Source organism: Nomascus leucogenys, chromosome 5, assembly GCF_006542625.1.
Source record: "Nomascus leucogenys isolate Asia chromosome 5, Asia_NLE_v1, whole genome shotgun sequence".
NCBI classification, from domain to species: domain Eukaryota; kingdom Metazoa; phylum Chordata; class Mammalia; order Primates; family Hylobatidae; genus Nomascus; species Nomascus leucogenys.
In genome coordinates this window covers 136,742,047-136,764,326 of record NC_044385.1, presented here as the reverse complement: position 1 = coordinate 136,764,326, position 22,280 = coordinate 136,742,047, and the positions used below count along the sequence as shown (strand labels likewise).

Here is a 22,280-nt window from a genome sequence, read left to right as displayed (position 1 = left end):
CTGAAACAGCTTATTGATGTGTGATTTATATACCCTACAACTCACTCCAGTAAAGAGAACAATTACGTAACTTTAGTGTATTCACAGAGCTGTGAGCGAGCAGCACCATCTAACTTGAGAACACTTTATCCCCGAAAATGAAACCCTGGGGCCATTGGCAGCCATTCTCTAATTCTCCCCTAACCCCTCAGCTGTAGGAAACTGTGAATCTCCTTTTCATTTCTGTAAATTTGCTTACTGGGGACATCTCATATACACGCGGTCAGACGACACGTGGCATCGTGTTTTCAAGGCTCACCCACGCGCCACGTCTGAGAGCCCCATCCTTCCTCAGCACTGAATGTGCCCTTGCACAGCTCTGCCATAGTTTACTCATCCATTCATCAGTTGATGCATTTTCAGGCTGTTTCCATTTACGGCTGCTATAAAGGTTGCTGCCATGAGATTTGTGTCCACATTTTTGTCTGTACCTATGTTTTCAATGATCTTCATCTAGGAGTAGAACTTCTGGGTAATTCTATGCTTCGTTTCTTAATGAACTGCCAACTGTTTTGCACACTGGCCGCAGCGTTTTACACTCCCGCTGGCAGCCTGTGAAGGTTCCCATTTCTCCACCTCCTCACCAACACTCACTCTTAGTCATTAACTTTTTAGAGACCACTATGATTATTTCACAACAAAAGCAACTGAACAGAAGTCATGAAAATGTGACTTGTTAGTAACAAACTCAATGAACAAGGGGCCTGACGTGGGGGGTCTTGAGATGCCTGTCCACATGAGGGTTTGAACCCACCTCATGTGTGGACCACATTCTCTCTGGCACCGTGTTATGTCCTTCCACCTGGAGAGCTGTGTCCTCCTGTGCCGGGTGGCACTTCTATCTCTTGGAACTCACCTGTCCCCTGCTTTTCACTGCTGCCTCTTCATGTTTACCACAGTATAATCATGGTGAAATATGTTTTCATGACATATTTGGTTCTTAGCGATGCCATCATTTTGGTTCTCAAGAGCTTCCTTTGGTTAGGATTATTCCCTTATCACATGGTCAGTGTGTTGAGGCAGGGATAAAGCCTCTGAGTTTTTGTTAGTTCATTTTGTTTGTTTTGTCTAGCTTTAGGGTTCCCGGATGCATGGGTTTTCAAAAATTCATTCTAGGCAATGTTATGCCACCACGAAAGGGTAAGGAGGATGCCACCATGATCAGGTATGGAGGATGTTAAGAGAGGGACATACCTTTAAAACCTGGCTCACCAGCCAGACCCTTCAGACCGGGTATTCCGAAAAATCCAGCCTCGCCTTTGCTCCCTGGAAACCCAGGTCTCCCTTTGAGTCCAGGCATGCCTTGGAAACCATCCATCCCAGGTGAGCCTCTATCTCCTTCAGAGGAAAAGAGGAAAGTGCTGGGTTAGACACAAATAAAATGCACGGGACATTTCAATCTCACGTCTCCGTAACATTTCGGCAATGTAACTCAAGTGAGAAGATTCTGAACCTAAAATAGGAATTTTCGGGGACACCATTTTCTAAGCAACTTCTCTCTGTTGACCTCTACTGTTAACAGACAGCATTCCAGAATCAGCCTGTCTTCAGACCAGACATTGGCAACAAGGAAACACACAAAGGTCAGGCAGGAAGAGTAGGAGGGAAATCTGAAGATGATGCAGGTCCACTGGCCCGCAGGCCCATCAGACAAAGGCAGAGGGGCGTGCTGGAAAGGAAGGCAGCAGTAACACCGCACCTGGCATGGAAATGCGACAAAGGACCAGGGAGAGACAGACCAATGTCTCCAGCAACAGAAGGACAGAACAGTGTGTCTCCAGCAACAGAGGGACAGAACAGTGTGTCTCCAGCAACGGAGGGACAGAACAGTGTGTCTCCAGCAACGGAGGGACAGAACAGTGTGTCTCCAGCAACGGAAGGGACAGAACAGTGTGTCTCCAGCAACGGAGGGACAGAACAGTGTGTCTCCAGCAACGGAGGGACAGAACAGTGTGTCTCCAGCAACGGAGGGACAGAACAGTGTGTCTCCAGCAACGGAGGGACAGAACAGTGTGTCTCCAGCAACGGAGGGACAGAACAGTGTGTCTCCAGCAACGGAGGGACAGAACAGTGTGTCTCCAGCAATGTTCATGGGCTGGAGGGCTCTGCTTCTAGATTGCCTGCTTGTGCTGAAATAAATCCCTGTACTAACCACTTTGCTTTGCTTTGGTTTCAAATTCACCAAATAACCTCTGGATCTGAATCTGGGCCCCTGAGTGGGCCTCTCCACAAATCTCCCTGTGCAGATGGTGATATTTACAATAAGATGATGTTTCCCAGGCAGGAGCAGTTTGTCTTGGTGAATTCATAAACCGGCTTTGTCAGGCGCATTTGTCCCACCCGCGTCTAAGCAGCATTAACCAGCTGTCCTGGGGCTGCTGCCTCCTGGGTCAGGAGAGTCCCAAGGCCTCCCATCTGCAGAAGTGTGAGGCCAGCCCCATGGCCCACAGAGGTGCCCAGCAGAGCTGTCTCAGGTCAGAGTTGATCAGACCCAACCTCCCTGCCAAGGGATCCCTGGTCACAGTCACACAATTACCTTTTAGCCCGGGGGTCCCAGGCATCCCATCAATTCCTTTAAATCCAGGGCTTCCTGGATGGCCTCGCTCCCCGGCCAAGCCAGCATCTCCTCTGTCACCAGAGAGACCTTTCATGCCCACAGGGCCAGGAGCGCCTGTGTCCCCAGGGTCCCCTCTATCACCAGGCAGACCTGTCAGGAAGAGGAGCAAATCAAAGAGGGTGGACAAACACACACAGGGGAAATTTCTCTTCTGCTTTTACGGCATCGAGTGTTCAGTAAGAAAAGCTCCTTAGAAGGAAAATGGAAAACCACCATGTTGGGGTGAGTTTCCAAAGTATGGCCGGAGCGGGACCCTGGGGCTGGCCTTTCTGGAGAGGTCTTTATCAGGAGGTTGAGGCTGTGCTGGGGGGTGCCAGCCAACATGGCTTTCCCACTGCAGCCTTCAGAAGCCAAGGGACAAAGCTGTCTGGATGCTGATGTGAGCAGGGGGCCTTGCCAGCTCTGGCCGGGGCATGGTCACTGGGGTTAGTCAAGAGCTGGCCTGTTCCTCGCGAACACCACTGGCTCCAGCCCGGAGTTAGTCTGGGGGGACCCTCCAGCTGCCCATTTGCTGCTGCTGCCCTCTCTGGTCTTCGTGCTCCCATCTCATCTTTGCTACTGTTGTGAGCTTGGCAGCTCCCAGCCCACAGCTGTCCTCCCGCCTCCCCCGACTCCAAGCCGTCCAAGGGCTGCCTTCTGGGTCCCTACAATCCCTTCTTAATGCATTTCTCTGTTAAAAACTCCCAAAGGCCCCCTCTGCCTCGGGGCTCCAACTCCCTAGCTCCAGCATTCACTGCTCCCAACCTTTGGCTCAACCTTCCTATCTAAACCCCCAGTCCCCTCAAATCAGGCTCTCTTCCCCAGCCGGTCTGGGGATCGCAGGCTCCAAAGTGTTCCCTGGGCAATCCTGCCTCTGCTTGGGTGGTCCCCCTTTCCTAGAGAGCACCCCACATTCCAGTCCCAGCCTTCTCCCCCGCTGGCACCAGGCACTTCTCCCCTTCGGCTTGCTCTGACCTGCCCGTCCCTGCCTCCTCTGGGTCACCGGGGACCGCGTGGCCTTGTCACTCTGCTGGCTTGCCCAGGCCAAGTGGGAGCCTTTTAATGTGTGTGTCTCTCTCCCCACCTAAAGCGTAGGCTTTAGTTCAGGACAGGCTTTCCCATGGGTCTCGTAAGCACCACATGAGGCTGTGTTCAGCTGATTCTTAGTAGTTGAGAACCAGCACGGCCCTGTCGATACTGAGATAGGAGCCTGAACCTCCGGTCCAGGTTTGCTACCCTGGGAAGCCAGTGGCTAGTGCGGCAATGGGGGAGCGGGCCCTACCTGAGTCCAGCCCCCAGCTCTTGGACACAGGCGAGGCCCCACATGGGGGAAGCCAGCGTGTGTCTTCAAGTGGAGTGGCAGTTCCCTAGCAAGACCTGCTAAGGTCCTGGACAAAGCTGTTGCCTGACTGTGGCAAACCAGAGAACTATGGTAAGATGGAGAGTTTCTAAAAGGTGACTGTGGTCCATGGAGACCACTCCTTATTAAGCAACTGCGTCTTTCCCACTTTTCAGTTAGCGTCCTTTGGTGACATACAACACTTCCTTAAAAAGCTGTGTTTCTGGACAAAACAAAAAGGTGGGAAAGTATATTGATTCCTCCAACCAGCACTGACAGTTTCCCTGGACGGTGAAGTGTAGAAGTCTGGGAACTGGCTGTGCTGAGTGTGGGAGAGCAGCCTGGGCAGCGGTGGGCGATGCCCATGGATGCTGTGCCCTGCCTGCCTTCTGGGCCACCTCTGCCACCTGCTTTGGCCTCTGTGTGGTGGGCATGCAGCCGAGGCTCCCCTCCCTGCTCCTCTGCTCCAGCCCATCTACCCCAAGTTTCCCTGACGGAGCCACCTGCCTTTCCAACCCATGCCCTGCACTTTCATAAAACCCTTTCTCCTCTCCATATCAGAGCAGTGATTCTGAACTTTTGTAGGAGGAATTTCTTTCTTTTTCTTTTTTCCCGATGAGACCTTCCCTAGATCCTTAATATATACAACAGGTACAGAGGATGAGCCGATGTCTCAGGCTGTTTGTGTCTCCGTGTTAGGTGAAATCCATGTTCTGGTTTGGGAACCCCTGCAGCTCTTCAGGGGTTCCACGGAACAGAGTTTGAGAGCTCCACAAGACAGTGCTCGTTCTCTTGGTAGGACCAGTGAGGACCCCACTCGTTTATGGGAGGGCTGGAGTCTTACCTTCAAAGCCTGGGATTCCTGGCAGCCCCAAGGGCCCCTCTTGGCCAGGAGCTCCTGGGAATCCATGCAGTCCTGGAGGCCCGTACGGGCCTGGCTGGCCGGAAGGTCCTGGGAGGCCTGGCTGGCCCTTCAGCCCTGGCATCCCAGGCATCCCCTGGCTTCCTGCAGAAATCAGAGACAAGAGCTGTGAGGGCCAACTCTGGACTGTTCATCACAGACAGCAACTCCCTCCACACACTCATTCTGTGAAAAGAGTAATTCGTGCTTTTCTGGACTCTAGAGAATCAGGAAAACATCAAGTATAAAGGATAAAATCAAGGTAATGCACACCATCACCCAGCGATAATGACTACCACTGGGTATTTCCTTCCTGCCCTTTTCTATTCCTATAAATAACCAGACATCTGCAGAGTTGACACGGCACTATAAGTACAGTTTTCACCTAGTTTTCTTCACTTGACATTATATTTTGAACATTTTGCCACATTTAAAAATAGTCTTTGCAAACATTTAAAATAACTACATGAATAAAACTCTATCATCTGGACACATTTAATGTATTCCACCACATCCTCCCCACTTTTTTCACTTTTGCAAACAGCACTGTCAGGAATAGTTGGAGAGTTTTCTTTTTTTGCTGTGTTTATCCATGTCCATGTCGTAGGTAATTTCTTTAGGAAACTGCCTGAGAAATTGACATCGTGTATCAAAGCAAACACTAATTTAATGTTTTTTAAAAGATACATCGTGCTGATTTCAGAAGGTCTACACCCATTTATTCTACCAGTGTTTTCCCAGCACTGAGCGTTAGCATCGAAGCAAAACGGAACCCTGGCAGTCGTGATGTAGTGAAATGCGGTGTTGGAGATCCACGTGATGGTCTTCATTATGATCTATGTTTCTTTCTCCTGGTTATTGATTTTGGTGAAGTTTTAGTTCTTTGCTCATATCTTCTCTCTCTTTCTTTCTTTTTTAAATGGAGACAGGGTTTCGCCATATTGCCGAGGCTGGTTTCAAACTCCTGAGCTCATGCGATCTGCCTGCCTTGGCCTCCCAAAGTGCTGGGATTACAGGCATGAGCCACCGTGCCTGGCCTCTTTGCTCCTATTTCCCTTTGGGGATTTTTATATTTTCCTGATAGATTTTAGCATTCCTCATATACATTGACGAATTTTCCTTCATATCTATTGTAAAGTTTATTCTGCTGCTCAAACTTTGATTTTGCTTTCCATGTGCAGAACCTTTGTATTCAAATTTCATATGGTGTGTGTGTGGGTGTGTGTGCACATGTGTGATTTCTTCTTTTCATTTTAAGTTTGGAATATCCTGTCCTGCCCAGGGGTCAGATATTAAGGGCATCTGTTTTCTTCTAGTTTTTAACACTAGCTCCCTGGACCTCCTTATATTCAGGCATTTCCCCCTCCCTTCATGAGCCTGACGTTTGTCGCAGCTGCTCTCCGATTATTAACACTGGAGTGTGGAGGGGCACACCCCTGCCACCACTTTCCAGTCCACACTCTCACGTAGCCTCACAGCCATCCTGCAGGTGTGCAGGGCTGGTCCAGGATAGGGAGGCAGATGAGCCGGGGGGATGCACAGGAGGGGGCAGTGACAAAAGGGACCCGGTCAGTCTTGGACCAACCCAGAACTGAGAGTCAGGCTGCTGACTGCGCGTTGTCTGACTGCGTCAACCTGCAGCGAGGGAGAGGGCTGACTGGGCAGGAGGTGCACTCGAAGCTGAGGTCTGAAATGAAATTCTCTGAGATGCACGGATGCATCGATTCTCACCTCCTCCTGTAGTACTGTGAGAAATGAGGACACTTTTATTTTTTGGTCTTCTATCTTTAGGGTGAAGAGCTCCAGGAGAAATGGATTGTTAGTGGGTGCTAATGGTTGTGAAGAGTAGGCAGGCAGCGCTGCAGGCTGTAAAGGTTTCACAGTGATGGCAGGTCCACCCCACTCCTGCTCATTGACAAGAACAATGGGGTGGGGATCTGACAGACATAAGGTAACATCCATAACCCGGGGACACGGACTGTGGGGGAACCGGGGGCTGAGCAGGCGAGATGGCCTCAGCAGGGGCCAGCAGGGCTGGAGACGGTCTGGGCATGCTTCTGAGCGCTGCCCCTCCTCCCCTCCTGGAAGTGGACAGCACAGTCTACGGGTGAATGTGCATGAATGCCCGCTCCTCCGGCAGGGACTGCCTTGCAAAAATCAGGCACCAAGGTGCTTTGTGATTATTTCTTTGGAGCTGAATGTTTCAGGTCAGTTTCCACTTATAGACTATCTGTTAAAACACGAACGACTGCTAAAAATCAGTCTCCCTCAGTGAAATCACATCTCATCTGTGGACATCTGCACTACTTTATTCCGAGAGTTCTGCTCAGAAGTGCAGGGTGCACCTGTGTGTGTCTGTGGCTGTCCTGTACAGCCAGTCGAACGGAAGCAGGATCCACTGCACGCTGCTCCTGTAGCACTGGTGAGCGGAACTGAAACTGAAATAGTTACTTGGAATGTTGATACTTTGGGAGTCAGGATTTTTACCACCCAAAACATTCTGCCTAACAAGCCATATGAAGCTTGTCATAAAGGTGACGTTGATCATGGTGAAGACCTTAATCAGACATCGAAAGTAAGCCTGCTGCCATTTGTTTTCATGCTCAAACATTCCGAAGCCTGCAGGAAGTAATTAAGTTTTAAAAAAATTCTACCAGAAGTACCCTTATGTCAAAGAGCTTGGGGCAGGATTTTGACAGCTGGGTTGCAGAACAGATCGACGGTGGACACTCAAGTCACCTATGTATGTCCTTCACTTTGCCTTCTGTGAACTCATTTAAGTGCCCACCAGGAAGGCTGACAGACGGAGCCCCACCTCTCAGCGCTGAGTCCTCAGTTTCTGTAGACAGCGCTGATCTGCATCTTACCTTCCATAAATGACCTGGAGAGTCAGTAGGACTGAAAAGGGGAGATCTGGATGGCCGAGCACGAGGTCTCCCCATCCTGGTAATTTCACTCAACGACCTGCTCTAGCTCGCTTGGTTCAGGGTTGGATGTGTACGACGTGTGAGCATGCATAGGCACGTGTGTGGGTGATGTGTGTGTACATGTGTGGTATGTATGTGTGTTTGGTGTGATCATGTGTGTGTGTGCACAGGCACATGTGTGGGTATGTACGTGTGTGTATGTGAGTGTGATCATGTGTGTGTGCACAGGCACGTGTGTGGGTACATGCATGTGTGTGTGATCGTATGTGAGCGTGCATAGGCACGTGTGTGGGTACGTGCGTGTGTGTGATCCTGTGTGAGTGTGCATAGGCACGTGTGTGGGTACGTGTGTGTGTAAGGAGTGTGTGATCATGTGTGAGCATGCACAGGCACGTGTGTGGGTACATGCGTGTGTGTGTGATCGTATGTGAGCGTGCACAGGCATGTGTGTGGGTACGTGCGTGTGTGATCATGTGTGAGCATGAATAGGCACTGTGTGGGTATGTGCGTGTGTGATCATGTGTGAGCATGAAGGCACGTGTGGGGGGTGGTGTGATGATAGGGCACAGGTGTGTGGGTACGTGCGTGTGTGATCATGTGTGAGCATGAATAGGCACGTGTGTGGGTAGTGCGTGTGTGATCATGTGTGAATGTGCATGGGCACGTGTGTGGGTACGTGCGTGTGTGATCATGTGTGAATGTGCATGGGCACGTGTGTGGGTACGTGCGTGTGTGATCATGTGTGAATGTGCATGGGCACGTGTGTGGGTACGTGCGTGTGTGATCATGTGTGAATGTGCATGGGCACGTGTGTGGGTACGTGCGTGTGTGTGATCGTGTGTGAGCGTGCATAGGCACATGTGTGGGCACGTGAGTGTTGTATGGAGTGTGTGATCATGTGTGAGCGTGCATAGGCACGTGTGTGGGCATGTGCATGTGTATGTGTGTGATCATGTGTGAGCATGCATGTGCATGAGTGTGACTGTGAGCGTGTGTGTGTGTGTGTGTGTGCATGCATGCACTCTGGCCATCTTAGGCTCTTCCTTGCTCTCTCAGTGAACTGTGGCACCCATGGGCGCTCCGTAGTACCAACAGCTGGGGGCGCTGATCAGTCTCATCATCATCAAAACTCCCCTGTCCTGGGTCCCAACCCCTCCAGGCCTTGCTAGGAATCTGACAGGTTCATCTGAAAACCAATTCACGCTCCTGAGCTTCATAGGTTCGCCTGCCAGCGGAGGCCTAGCCTCCATCTCGCTCAGGATGCCTGATGTGGGCTGACAGCAGAATCAGGGGAGCGACACCTGCTTCCTACACCACAGAGAAGCCTCTTTGGGCTGGGTTTGGCAGAAGGGACTAACGACAATGCCATCAACAGATAAACAGTGAACGCATCGAGTCACAGTTTTATCCCGCATTATCTTTTCTTTTCTTTTTGAGACAGGGTCTCACTCTGTCACCCAGGCTGGAGTGCAGTGGAATGATCATAGCTCACTGCAGTCTCCAATTCCTGGGCTCAAGCGATCCTCCCACCTCAGCTTCCCGTGTAGTTGGGATTACAGGTGCACAACACCATGCCAAGTTAATTATTTGATTTTTTTTTTTTTTTGTAGAGATGGGGTCTCCCTATGTAGCCCAGGATGGTTTTGAAGCCCTGGGCTCAATCAAGCCTCTTGCCTTGGCCTCCCAAAGTGTTGGGATTACAGGTGGAAGCCACCGTGCTCAGCCTCATTTTTGATTTGGAACATTGAATGGCAGGTTCCAACGATCTAGCAATCCCCAGCCTGGGGTTCACCCAGTGTGAACACTTGCTGTCCACGGCATCATCTTTCATTACAGCTCGGGGCTCGGGTTCCCAAAGCCGATTTGGCAGCAGTTTGAACCCTTAAAGCCACTGGGTGCCTTGTCACTCATGAAACCATAGATGCTGTCTACTTTGATAGAGATACCTTGATAACATTGTAAACAACATTAAGACATTTTAAAAAAGTATTAATTTTTACACCAATAAAATTGCATTCCAGATTATTCCTATTTTCCTTCTTCACCTCTGACTAAGCATGGCCAGGCCCATCTTTTCTTCATACCAACTGTACAGATTCTGCCAAGAAAAACAGTGAGCCTGTCACGGCCCCTGTCACGGCCAGGCATGTGCAACTTGATAACAGATTACATCAGTGAATCCACACCTGTCAAAGTTCTCAGACGGCCAGACCGCACCGGCTACCGCGGGTAATCACAGTGTTGTGATAGACACATTCTAAAGGAGCGTTGGAAGGCCATGGGAGAAGGTACGCATGGCTAGCACCATAGGGCACTGCTGCTTCCTACCAAATCCCCCGGAAGGGATTGGGGTTGCCCTTGGAGGCCACTGTGCAGCTGGGATGGGGCCCCCCGGCTTCCCAATGGGGCACTCACCTCTGAATCCAGGGGGGCCTCTGTCTCCGGGAAGGCCTTTAAGCCCAGGCTGTCCAGGCACACCAGCATCTCCTCGTGGCCCGGGCTGGGCTCCCAGGACTTCTCCAGGAAGGCCCCTTTCCCCAGGGGGCCCATCTGGCCCTGGCAGGCCGATGGGACCTGGGGATCCATCTGGGCCAGGGAGACCCACTGCACCTTTGGATCCTCGGGGTCCTATGAACCCTAAAAGGAAACATGGGTGGGCCCCAAACCACAAGTTAGCATGGTGACGTTTTAAGAGAAGTGTCAAAAAGAGGCTGGAAACAGCAAAAATTTGGCTATGGGGTCCTCAGAAGGCATTCCTCAGCTCGAGCCCTTGTCCCTGTCACCCTTTTTGGAACCTACAACCTTCGCCACGTCGTTCTGTCGGTTATGTTTCTTCTGCTTCCCCTGCCATCCGGCCCCCAGCCCTAAAACTGAGCGAAGGTGGATAAGCCCATAAGAACACCTCCTTGGACCTCGATTTGCATAATTCATGGGTTCCCCTGCTTTGCAAATAAGCCCCAAAGAGTAGCTTTTTGTGGGACCTTCTAGGTTGTGGTGAGTGAGGAACGGCACTTTGGGATGGAAAATCCCAGGGAGGCAGGAACGAACAGGGCCGTCAGAGCCAAAACGCTGCCTGCTGTAACAGCTCCCTGGTAGAAACCCGTCACTGTCAGTTTGGAAACGCTTCAAAGAGGAATGACACCCCTCTGTTGTATTGAAAATCATCAAGTCCCAATCCCAGCACTTTGGGAGGCCGAGGTGGGCGAATCACAAGGTCAGGAAATCGAGACCATCCTGGCTAACACGGTGGAACCCCGTCTCTATTAAAAATACAAAAAATTAGCCGGGCGTGGTGGCGGGCGCCTGTAGTCCCAGCTACTCGGGAGGCTGAGGTGGGAGAATGGCGTGAACCCGGGAGGCGGAACTTGCAGTGAGCCGAGATCGCGCCACTGCACTCCAGCCTGGGCGACAGAGCAGACTCCGTCTCAAAAAAAAAAAAAAAAAAAAAAAGAAAATCATCAAGTCCCATCTGTGGACGGAGGGAAGGCAGCTGTCCTGTGTCTTTTGTGGGTGCCACTGGATAAAATGATCTCATCAGGTCACTTCCTTTTTCGGTGCAGTCAGCCCTGATGTGGCCTCAGAATGAACTCCCACAGCTGACAGTCACACTGTGCTCAGAAGGAAAGGCTTCTGAGGTCACCACCACCCACGCTGTGCATGCAGGAGAGAAGCCTGCAACGATGAGACTGGCAGGTGATTCTGCAGGACAGGATCAAGTACACGGCAGGCTCGGCACTCCTATGTATGGATATGGAAAAGGGAACGTTCTCTGTGTTCTGTGGGGTGTATCCCACCAAAAAGATCCAATGAGCAGGGCCCTGGGCCCTCCTGGGCCTGTACAGCCATCCCTGCCTGTGAGCTGGGAATGAGTGGAATACAGAATAAAGGATCTGGATTAACCTGACATTAATCAGCTAGACTGTATTCAGAGTTCTAACGGTGTGATTTACTCACAATGAAGAGACATGACTTTCACTGGCAATGTTACAAACTGTACCCAGGGAGCCGTGCACTTGGATTTGCATGTGTGGGTCTTAGATCTGGAATAGACTCTCTGATTTTTGCAATCCTTGAATTGGGCGTTTTATCCTCTTCTGCATGTGGTGACAGAAGGGCAGTATATTTCAGCACCATAAAAAGTGACATGTGTTTCAGAAACTGATCAGTTCCTCAATCACCACCCACCCCCGGCCTGCCCCAGCCTCCCGGTTCATGATGTAAGGGCTCACATTTGATGGCGGAACAGGCTCCCAACTCACGTGGGCAACTGTCCAAATCACCTGACAATGGGCACATCCCATCCATTCCCCCCTAAAGGGGAGCCCCGTATGGCGTTCACGCACACATGGCTGTGCACTCCAATCATAATTACCAGAGAACTTTCATATTCACAGCAAGAAGCTGTTCAAGAATTACTATCCTTCTCTCAAAATCATGAATGCTTAAACTTAGTATATATGAAATCATGAGAGTGGCAATGTTGCACTTCTAAATATTTAGACACTTCCAGCAGGGCAACAAACTGCAGAGACCAACCCCTGGGGCAGAGGCATGGAGACTTCCTTTGCTTCACTTGAACACAGAGTTGTTTTTACCAGGGCCTTGATACAGACACAGGAAGCCTGCTTCCCAATTTTGCAAAACATGGAGAAACGCATCATATGAAAGGAAACAGGGTCAGGGTTTGGAACAATCCCCACGGGCTGCAACACGAAATTCCAAAAGATACCATCTATCAGGGACGGACAGACAATTCTGCATTGAGGCTTAAATCAGCTGTCTGAGTGGAGGTCGGGGGAGGGGCAGGGTTCAGTTAGTCTTCACTGGGAACATCTGCAGGATGTTCAACCTAAGGGCCCAACAGTCCCGATGTTCTGTGTGATATTCCAGACTTGGGGAGCACTTTATTCAGTTTCTAGAGCCCAGCTGGAAAAGAATCCTGATAAGTGGGGGTCCTAGAAGGTTGCTCAGAATTCCAAGGGCATGGAACGATGTCATTAAAAGAAAGTGTGTTCCCGGGGTTAGTTCTGCCTGTTCATGAGACGTCTGTGGGAGATGTGGCCGCCTCTCTCAGGATGTGTGGTTATGAGGAAGTCAACTGTGTGCCTCAGGAACAGCCCAGTGAGAACTCCCCGGGAGGCAGGCTGTATTCCAGGGAGGAGCTTTCTAGCAACAAGAGGGTTCCAATGTGCCACAGGTTCTAGGTGACAAGCGGGACTCCAGCAGAGGCTGGAGGAACCTGCCCAGGCCCCTGTGGAAGGATGTTTCATCTTGGGTGGAAAGTTGTCCATAATGGCTTCCATGGTTTCATTAGACAAACACTATTGAAGACGTGTGTGACCTGGCGCAGTGGCTCACGCCTGTCATCCCAGCACTTTGGCAGGCTGAGGCAGGTGGATCACCTAATGTCAGGAGTTCGAGACCAGCCTGGCCAACATGGTGAAATCCCCGTCTCTACTGAAAATACAAAAATCAGCCAGGTGTGGTGGCACATGCCTGTAATCCCAGCTACTCAGGAGGATGAGGCAGGAGAGTCGCTTGAACCCAGAAGGCGGAGGTTGCAGTGAGCTGAGATTGTGCCACTGCACACCAGCCTGGGTGACACAGCGAGACTCCATTTCATAAAAAAAAAAAAAAAAAGACATGTATGCCCCTGCAATCAAGGCAGTGCCATCACACTCATGCACATCGTCTATGGCACAACTGCAGGACACCTAGGTCTGCAGATGCCTGGCTGCATTCCAGAGCACGCTGACATGCAAGTGGGTACTCCTCACCAGAGCTGGTTAAGGGAAACCTCGTTTTCCTCCACATACAGATTAATGCCTTAAGCTCTTGCAGCCACATCGTGAGAGGGCTATTTATACCTTTAAGGGTTCTCTCAGGAGAGGATAACTTTGTGTTGCCCTTAGAATGTTTAATATTAATCATTATTACCACTGAGGACACACCTGGGAGACAGGTGTTGTGGAGGACAGCCATTCTGAAACACCTGTCTCCTTTTTCCTGCAAGATCTGTAGACAGCTTCTGCAAAAACCCAGTACAGTATCAGTGATGAAAAATCAAGAATTTCTAATCTCCCAAGGACAAATGCAAAAGTTGTCAAGTATTTGTTAAAACAGCTTCTACAGAGTGGAAGATAATAGAGCTGGATGCTGATGAATCACACACAGGTCCCCGCTGGAACCCAGGGGCTCAATGGGGGTCTGATCTCAACTCACCTGGGGGTCCTGGGAACCCTTCACGACCTGGGTCTCCTGGCAAGCCCTTGGGCCCTGGTCCTCCATCAGCTCCTGAGAAGCCTGGGATTCCTCGGAGGCCTTTGGCACCTAAATACCCAAATAAACCACAAACCACATCAGGCTCCACGAGGATAAATGGGCATGGTCATGCTTGGCATCCGACTTAATGTGGATCTCATGAAACCGGGAAAAAATGAGGCTGGGGGGAATATTAGCCTGAAACAGAACCTCCAGGCTTACAGAATGATTTTCAGTGTTTAAAATCCTGTTTACGGACTGGAACCATAATAATAATAATATCCAATATTTAGATTCTATAGTGCTCTAAATGAGGGCTTTGGAGGTGGGGTCAGATGCCTGGCTGTAAATTTTAGCCCTACCTATTCTACCCGTGTGACCATGGACAACTTTCTGTGCCTCAGTTGCCTCATCTGTAAAGTGGGGAGAATGACTGCCTGCCTCATGAGGACACCACGAAGACTATGAGGTGACTCTTTTCAAACACTTGAACCCTGCTTGGCCCAGTATGTAGGCTCCAGAAGTGTTTTCTGATAATTGAAGGGCTGAGGTTCCTCAGCAATGTCACCAAACCCAACTGCCATGCTTTTTTGTCCCCGTTCCTGGCGCCTCTTGGGAAGGGGATGTGTGTGAGGCAAACCCACCCTCACTTTTAGAAAGTGGTGTGCGGACAGCAGGAGTGAGAGGGAGGAGCGGATAGGAGCCCAGCAAGGGGCTCCCAGCAATGGGGGCCTGGGCATGAAATGGAAATAACTGGGCATGGCTGGGGGAGCCCCGGAGCCACAGAAACCCACACTCGCATCGCTGGAGCTTTCCTGGAGACTGGCCTTGGCACACGGCTGTGGTCTGGGTGTGTGTTGAGCATGCTGGCCTCTAGTTCTCTCTGACCATCTGAGACATGCGGAGTTGTCACCATTTTGGGGGTTGTTGTATGAATGACGGTGTTGAAATCCATGGATGGAATTAGACCGGGGGCAGGTCTAATGGAATGTGGAAGATACAAGCTAGTTCTCAGAAGACAACACAAGGAGCCTTTACCTCTGCTCACGGTGCAGATGATACCTCTGCACTTGTCCTGCGGTGCCCAGACCCTGTGATCACGGTGCGCTCTGAAGACCCCCTTAAGGTGCGGGGCACACAGAATGTCTGTCCACTTTCCTAACTCTCAGTACTGTTCACAGTACACTGGTATCGCTCTCTACAGTTTATCACGGGAAGCAGTGAGGGCAGGATTTGTGCAGCAGGAAGCATCTAGAACACCTGTCTGCACTATTCATCTTGCACAGGTGGGGACTTAGTTCCAGAAGGAACAAGTGAGAACAGCTCTGGCTGTGTCTGGTGCTTGCAACACCGAGTTACCCAAGTGACATGCTTCCCCGGCCCCATCACAGGCCGAGTGGAAGAGACATCCAAAGGGGAATCCTACCGCTCAGAGAACTCGCTTTTCTCAGGCTGATGGACACAGGCATAGAGCCACCTCTCAGGGTCCAGCCCTCCTCCTGCTTGAGTGGAAGCCCTGGCTCTGTGTTCCCCGATGCTCACAGGCCCACGGAGACCCTGGAGTGCAGGGCAGCAGAATCGCAGTGTAGGTTGGGGATCCCAACAGCAGTGGTGGCCGGCCAGGCCCCCACTGCCAACACTGGACACGCAGGCGGCCTTAGGCATGGGCTCTATGAAGGGCGCCGGGCGCTTCCTCACATGAGCTGAGAGATAGCCTGGGCCAGCAGACAGAAGCCCAGGTCCTCCCAGGTGCTAGAGACAAACACTCTAGCCTTGTTTATTCCCGTTTCCTGTTAATCAAAACCCAAAAGAAATAATCTTCTCCTGTAGGTTCTTCCCCTAGATCCTGGGATGGAAAGGCATAAAATGAAAATACATAGAGGTGCAACCCCTTTCCAGTCCTAAACACGAGGCTTCCATCTCTGCCCCTGGGGGCGTTCCCCTGCAGCCATGGCTGAATTTTCTCTTCTAGCTTGGCCCCAACTAAGTGTCAGCTACCAGATTCCTTTTTCCATAGTGGCAAATGACAGTGGGCTTCCTGTAGGCGCAAGACCAGTTTGTGCTGAGATGCTGGACATGACCATGTCTGGGGTGGGGGATGCAGGACCAGAGGAAAGATGGGCAGGGGAGACACAGCAGTGTGAAGATGTGGGAGGAAGGCTGGGTGCACTCCGGGTTCCCTCCGTGCATTACCTGTGGGGCCTGGGGGTCCTGGCAGGCCTGGCAATCCCTTGGGCCCTCCTACGCAACCTGGGGACAGAAAGGAGGAAAGATGAGCCCAAGCAATCCTAAATGCTGAGTCCCACGGCCTTGGGGATCCCCAAGGTCAAAAGCACGAGCCGTGCAAACTGGCTACCATTCTGGGATCAGAGTAACTTAATGATTTAATTCATCTTGGTTCTGATGTAAACAAAAGTTTAATTTCATTGTGTAATGAAATCAAAATATTCATATAAAATGCAAACTAAGCCAGTCTAGTCAAATAAAAACTGGCCCTGTGCTGGAAACAATTGATTCCCTCCTGCAGGGCAGGAGCCTGGGTGCAAACCGAGTTAATCCAGCTGCTACCCTGCGAGTCAGTGTGGATGCTGTTCTTTTGTCTGGAAGCATCTGCCAGCAATGGAGACAGCCTGTGATTTCAAAATGAATTATTTGGCTTCTCCTTTGTGACTCTGCTTCCTTTCAGAGTGAACCACAGCAATCAGCTACCTTGCAAAATTAAATCAAGGCTGTGGGCACTTCTGGTTGGTGTGGCTGCGAGCAGTGACACTCCAGCTGGGGTACTGTGTTGCCTGCCCTTCGTCTAAGAGGCTCTCTTGCAAGAATAGTCACTCTTGGAGCTTTCTTTTGTCTGTGTGCCTGGGAATCCGGACCAGGCTCCCATCTTGGCCTGACATCCTGGCCACCGTCTGGGCTGGGCTCAGCCTCCTCTGCCTGGACCCTCCTGGCGGCACACGTGCCTGTGGAGCTGACTTGGAATGCACTGGCGCTTTCCAGTGAAAAAGGATTTCTGACAAGAGGGGATTGGTTAAATGTCTCTCCGCCTCTACCAGGTTGTTATTCATGCAATGTATAGTGCTCACCAGGCCACTCTGCTAGTGCCATGGAAATCAAACGTGGCTTGCACATATTATTAATATTTCTTATCCCATGCATACTGCAAGAGCTTAACCAGCAGACCAACTGAGAGTTCTCTAGTGTCCTAAAGCCACCTGCACTTCCCAGAGTACCTGGCTGGATGGTCTCCTGTCTGTCACCTCCAATGGCAATTTTCACATCTGTGTCACAATCTGGGGGGGAAGACATAAGGACAGAGTGAGGCAATTTTGAAACAGGTAAGAGTTACTGGCTCGTCTGGGGCATGCATGTGTGTGAAGGTGCGTCACACACGTTGCTGGTGGGGACAGGAAGGCTGTGATGTGGGCAGGGGACGGGAAAGCCATCTCTGAACTTCTGGGCAAGGGCTCTGTCACTGTAGTGCTAGAGGAGAGGCTGCATGTTTCAGCTGCTGAGAGGAGGCTGGTGGGGGCTCAGAAACCCCACATTTGGGTCATCCCTTGTACGTGCGAGAACAGATGAGGCAAAACAGCATCCTCATCTGACTCTACTGGGAAACGTCTACACTGACAAACAAAAGCGTGGAATGTCTCAGGACTGTGGAAGGTAAAAGGGAGGATTCCTTCATACCTATTTGTCCTGGGGTTCCTGCGGGGCCAGGAGGGCCCAGGAAGCCTGGTGGTCCAGGTAAGCCGGCGTCTCCAGGGAAACCACGTTGGCCTTTGAGGCCGGGAAGGCCCAGTCCTGGGGGGCCCCTTTCTCCTGGAGTACCCTTCGTTCCAGGTATTCCTGGATAGCCTGGGTCCCCTGGAGGGCCCTTGATGCCATCGCCCTGTGTGAAAATTCAGTTTATTTCTTCAAACATATACTAATGTTAAAGATCGCCTTGAATTCCCTGTTTCCTTTCCTACTTCCCGGAATTCTGAGCTATGGATCCAGAACAGAAAGACAACAGAGATGAACAGGAACCTAGTGCCATGGCCAGCCAGGTCACAGGAGCCAGTGACAGACTGTGTAGCAGTCTAAGCCATGCCACGGAAGCCGGTTCTGGAAGGCACATGTACATGCTTGAGCATTTCTCTCTTCCCACCCGCCAGCTCCCCTGCATCAGCCTGGGCCTTCATCCCCAGAGCAGCGAAGGCACAGGCTTTTGTGTTCTACTGCGGGTGGAGGGAGAAACACATGATTTTGTTGTTATAATTTAGCATTGGTGAAACAGCTCTCATTTTAAGGGATGCTATGTTGTTAAAGGAAAGGAAGCTAATTTGGACAAGGAAAGAGCCGTGTGCCCCTCAGAAGTCAGGAGAGATTACAGGATTGGGAATGGAGAGGGGCTGCCCTGTGGATGAAAGCACCAACTGCCAGGGGGAGCTGCTGGGAGGTGCAGGGATGGGGTGGGAAGGCTGGCAGCAGTGATGCTGGTGTGATCTGCGCACACACCATGGCACGGCTCGGTGCTGTCCCCACGTGCTGGTGGAACAGCCATGCACATAAGCCCCCGCCCATCTGCCGAGCCATGGGACGAGGCTGGGTGTTCTCATGACAATGAGGCAGCTGCTTATAAGAATCAAACCCTGCTCTCCACCGACACCACAGCCCCTTCCTTGTCAAAGGCATGACGGAGCGGGGCAGGGACACCGGTCCAGCCCTCTCTCTATTTATGAGACCCTGATTAAGTGGTGCACCCCTGTGTTTTAGCTTTTTTTCACAGGGGAGGGGGACACAAGGCTGTTGCAGAGATCACAGGACAGATGCCCCAAACTTAGTGGACAGCAGTGGGGATAATGCCACTGGAAGGTGGCATAGGCAGGATCATGAGTTTTCTAAAGGCCTAAGTTGACATTCTTGGCCTAGAGATGCCACCAAACAAGGAAGGCACACAAGCACTGGGAAAAGCCCCTACACCCTGAGAATGGGAAGCTGAGGCTGCAAGGTTCTCCCTGACCCTAACCCTCACCCCTACCCCTACCCCTGCTCCATCCACCTGCCCCCAGCTGGGCTGGGACTGGCAGCCAGGCTTGGGAGCTGCAGGGGTAGGTGAACCCCATGGCTGGACAGGTGCACCTCCTGGTCACCAACTTCACAAGGCACCAACTCCAGGGAAGGCCACCACTACCGTAACCAATCCAGACTCAAACGGACCACACACAGACACACATGAGCACACCACACACCACACATACACTCACCACCCCCACCCCATACGACACTGAACGGGCCACAGACTGTCCCAACCACAGGAATCATCGCTCATCCTCCTCTTCTGGCTAAAGTGACCAATTATGGCTTTGCCTCTTATTTAACCCTGTTGCCTCCCAGATGAGATTTTTAAGATACCCAATCATAGAATTATCTGTGTTCTCTGGCCCCAAAAAACTGCACTTAAATTGTAAGAATGTGGGCCGGGTGTAGTGGCTCATGTCTGTGAAACCAGTGCTTTGGGAGGCCAAGGCAGGAGAATCACTTGAGCCCAGGAGTTTGAGACCAGCATGGGCAACATAGAGAGATCTCATCGCTACAAAAAATTTTAAAAATATTAGGTGGGTGTGCTGGTGTGCACCTGTGGTCCCAGGTACTCGGGAGGTTGAGGCAGGAGGATGGCTTGAGCCCAGAAGTTCGAGGCTGCAGTGAGCTTTGATTGTATCACTGCACTCAAGAGTGTTACTACAGACATGACCCACATTAAAACTAGAGAAAACATGGGTTATGGAATGAGGCAAATAAGCTGCAAATAGAATTCAGGCGTGAGGCTCTGAGGAGGAGGAGGAGAATTGTGGCATCAATTGTCCTCCAATGATGTTGAAGTCTTAACCCCCAGGACCTAGACATGTGACCTTATTTGGAAATAAGGTCTTTGAGGGTGCTCAAGGTCAGATGAGGTCTTCAGGATGGGCCCATTCCAATATGACCACTCTCCCTATAAAAAGGGGAAATTTGGACCCAGAGACAGACACACAGAGAGGACAGATGATGGGAAGATAGTCGTCTATAAGCCAAGGAATGCCAGAGCTCCTGGAAGCCGGGAGAGAGGCAGGGACAGATCCTCCTGCACTGTCTCAGAAGGAACCAGCCCTGCAGACACCTTGACGTCGGCTTCCAGCCTCCACAGCTGTGAGACCATACGTTTCTGATGTCTAAGCTGCCCAGTCTGTTGCACTTTGTGACCTCAGCCCCAGGAAACCAGTACAAAGAGCTTAAGGAGGCACAGGCTTGGTGACCAGAGGGAGGAAAATGGTATCTAGGAAAAAAAGATGTGAGAAATAAGGTTGCAAGGTCCTTCTGAGAAGAGAATGCTCCAGAGCTGGCAGTGGGAAAGGCGTGGTGGCAGGAGAGGCTCAGAGGCCAGAGGGTGTGCAGGAGGGGGTCTTGTCTCCCTCCATGGCTGCCTCCCTCGCCTCTGACCCCAGCCTCCCCCGAGGAAACGATGCTGGGGTCTCTGCAGGCTACTAGGTAGCTCCTCCTTCAACACCAGTGTGTGTTTGTTGCAAAAATAAAATTATATATTTTATGATTTACCTTGGAAAAATAGAGTTCCACCAGCCATTTTAGAATATTCTACCTTTTTTTGGGGGGGAGGTTCTTAGTCTGTTACACCAGGAGGAATATTTATTTGCTTGTTGACTTTTAAATGTTCATTTGGAGATTGGCTTCCAACTTAATTCACCGTTTCCTAAAAAATCTGATTTCTGCTCATTAAAAATAGAACGAGCAGAATGAGCAGCCTGTCCTATGCACAGGTTGGTTTAGTGCTCATGTCAATACTGTTTGCTTCTGGGGTATTTGGAGAACCTGAAGGATGAAGAAGAGAAGACGGAGCCGCCGCGGTTTGTAGCTACTCACGGGAGGGCCTGGGAGGCCGGGGAATCCATCGAGCCCATCGCGGCCTGGGCTGCCATCGTCACCTTTCATCCCGGGCACACCTGGGACGCCGGGCTGTCCCCGCTCACCTGGAAAGGGATTTGCATGTGAAGCTGCCCAAGCAGGCGCCCACAGGAAGGCTCAGTGCCCCAGGGGCTGCGTGGCCAGAGAGGAACTGACCTTTGGTCGTGATTGTTCTGGAATCTCCTTTTGCTCCTTTGGGTCCGGGAGCACCAACGTTGCCAGGCACTCCCTGTGGAAAACAGACAAAAAAAGTCTTCCTCCTTCGCACTGTGAGGGCATCTGAGAAGACGGCTGGCAAGCTTTTTCATCTCACACAGCTGGCAGACAGTCACCCGTCACCAAGCCGAGCGCCACCCGAGGGGCACTTTCTGCGATGCTGGACACGCCCCCATCCAGCTGCCCAGTGTGGGACCACGGCTACAGTGGCTGTGGAGCACTGGAACTGCGGATGGTGGGACTGAGGAACTGGATGGTACCTTTTCTTTAATTTTAAATAATTACAATGTGGCCGGGCACAGTGATTCACTTCTGTAATCACAGCACTTTGGGAGGCTGAGGTGGGTGGATCAATTGAGGTCAGGAGTTCGACACCAGCCTGGCCAACATGGTGAAACCTTCTCTCTACTAAAAACACAGAAACTTAGCCAAATATGGCGGTGGAGTGTGGTGGCCGGTGCCTGTAATCCCAGCTACTCAGGAGGCTGAGGCAGGAGAATCACTTGAAACCGGGAGGTGGAGGTTGCAGTGAGCCGAGATCTTGCCACTGCATTCCAGCCTAAGCAACAAAGTGAGACTCTGTCTCCAAAAAAAAAAAAAAAAAAAAAAAAAAAAAAAAAAAATGAATGAATGAATAAATGCAATGCAGTGGAAGTAGCCACAGGTGGCTGGACAGGGAAACCCAGGTCCTAGGCCCATCTTCAGTGTCCCTGGGCTCTGCCCAATGGTGCAGATGTGCAGGCCCCAGCCCGGGGCAGCTGAATCATTGCCTTCGTGTCCAGAGGCCCCAGGGATCCACGGGCTCAGTGCCTTTTGAGAAGCGCTGAACTAAAAGTCAAGGTGGCTTCCTCTAAACCACGGTCGTTTAGTAGCCAAGCAGGTTAATCCAGGTATGGAGGATAAAAGTTTGTGATAATATTGAGAACAATAAATGGTATTTAATAGAAATTTGTTTCCTGCACTGAGGTTAACGTTGGGAGAAAAAGATACTTTAGAGAGAAGCTGCCTGCAGGGACTCTCCAATCGCAGCCTGGAAAATCGTGTCTAGCTCTTTCCACGATG

The 22,280-nt window shown here is 51.1% G+C and overlaps 1 protein-coding gene across 1 annotated transcript in view; it reads right to left on the bottom strand.

Annotated features, from left to right (window-relative positions):
• COL4A2 (collagen type IV alpha 2 chain) overlaps positions 1 to 22,280 on the bottom strand; it is a 205,335-nt gene that overhangs the window by 27,903 nt on the left and 155,152 nt on the right. Inside the window, exons 23-32 of the mRNA XM_030813682.1 lie at positions 21,159 to 21,231; positions 20,961 to 21,067; positions 17,751 to 17,952; positions 17,294 to 17,353; positions 16,257 to 16,313; positions 14,025 to 14,132; positions 10,218 to 10,439; positions 4,819 to 4,980; positions 2,576 to 2,746; positions 1,234 to 1,377 (exon numbers count right to left, since the gene is read on the bottom strand). Coding sequence (XP_030669542.1) covers positions 1,234 to 1,377; positions 2,576 to 2,746; positions 4,819 to 4,980; positions 10,218 to 10,439; positions 14,025 to 14,132; positions 16,257 to 16,313; positions 17,294 to 17,353; positions 17,751 to 17,952; positions 20,961 to 21,067; positions 21,159 to 21,231 — 1,306 coding nt within the window. The remainder of the gene's footprint in view (positions 1 to 1,233; positions 1,378 to 2,575; positions 2,747 to 4,818; positions 4,981 to 10,217; positions 10,440 to 14,024; positions 14,133 to 16,256; positions 16,314 to 17,293; positions 17,354 to 17,750; positions 17,953 to 20,960; positions 21,068 to 21,158; positions 21,232 to 22,280) is intronic.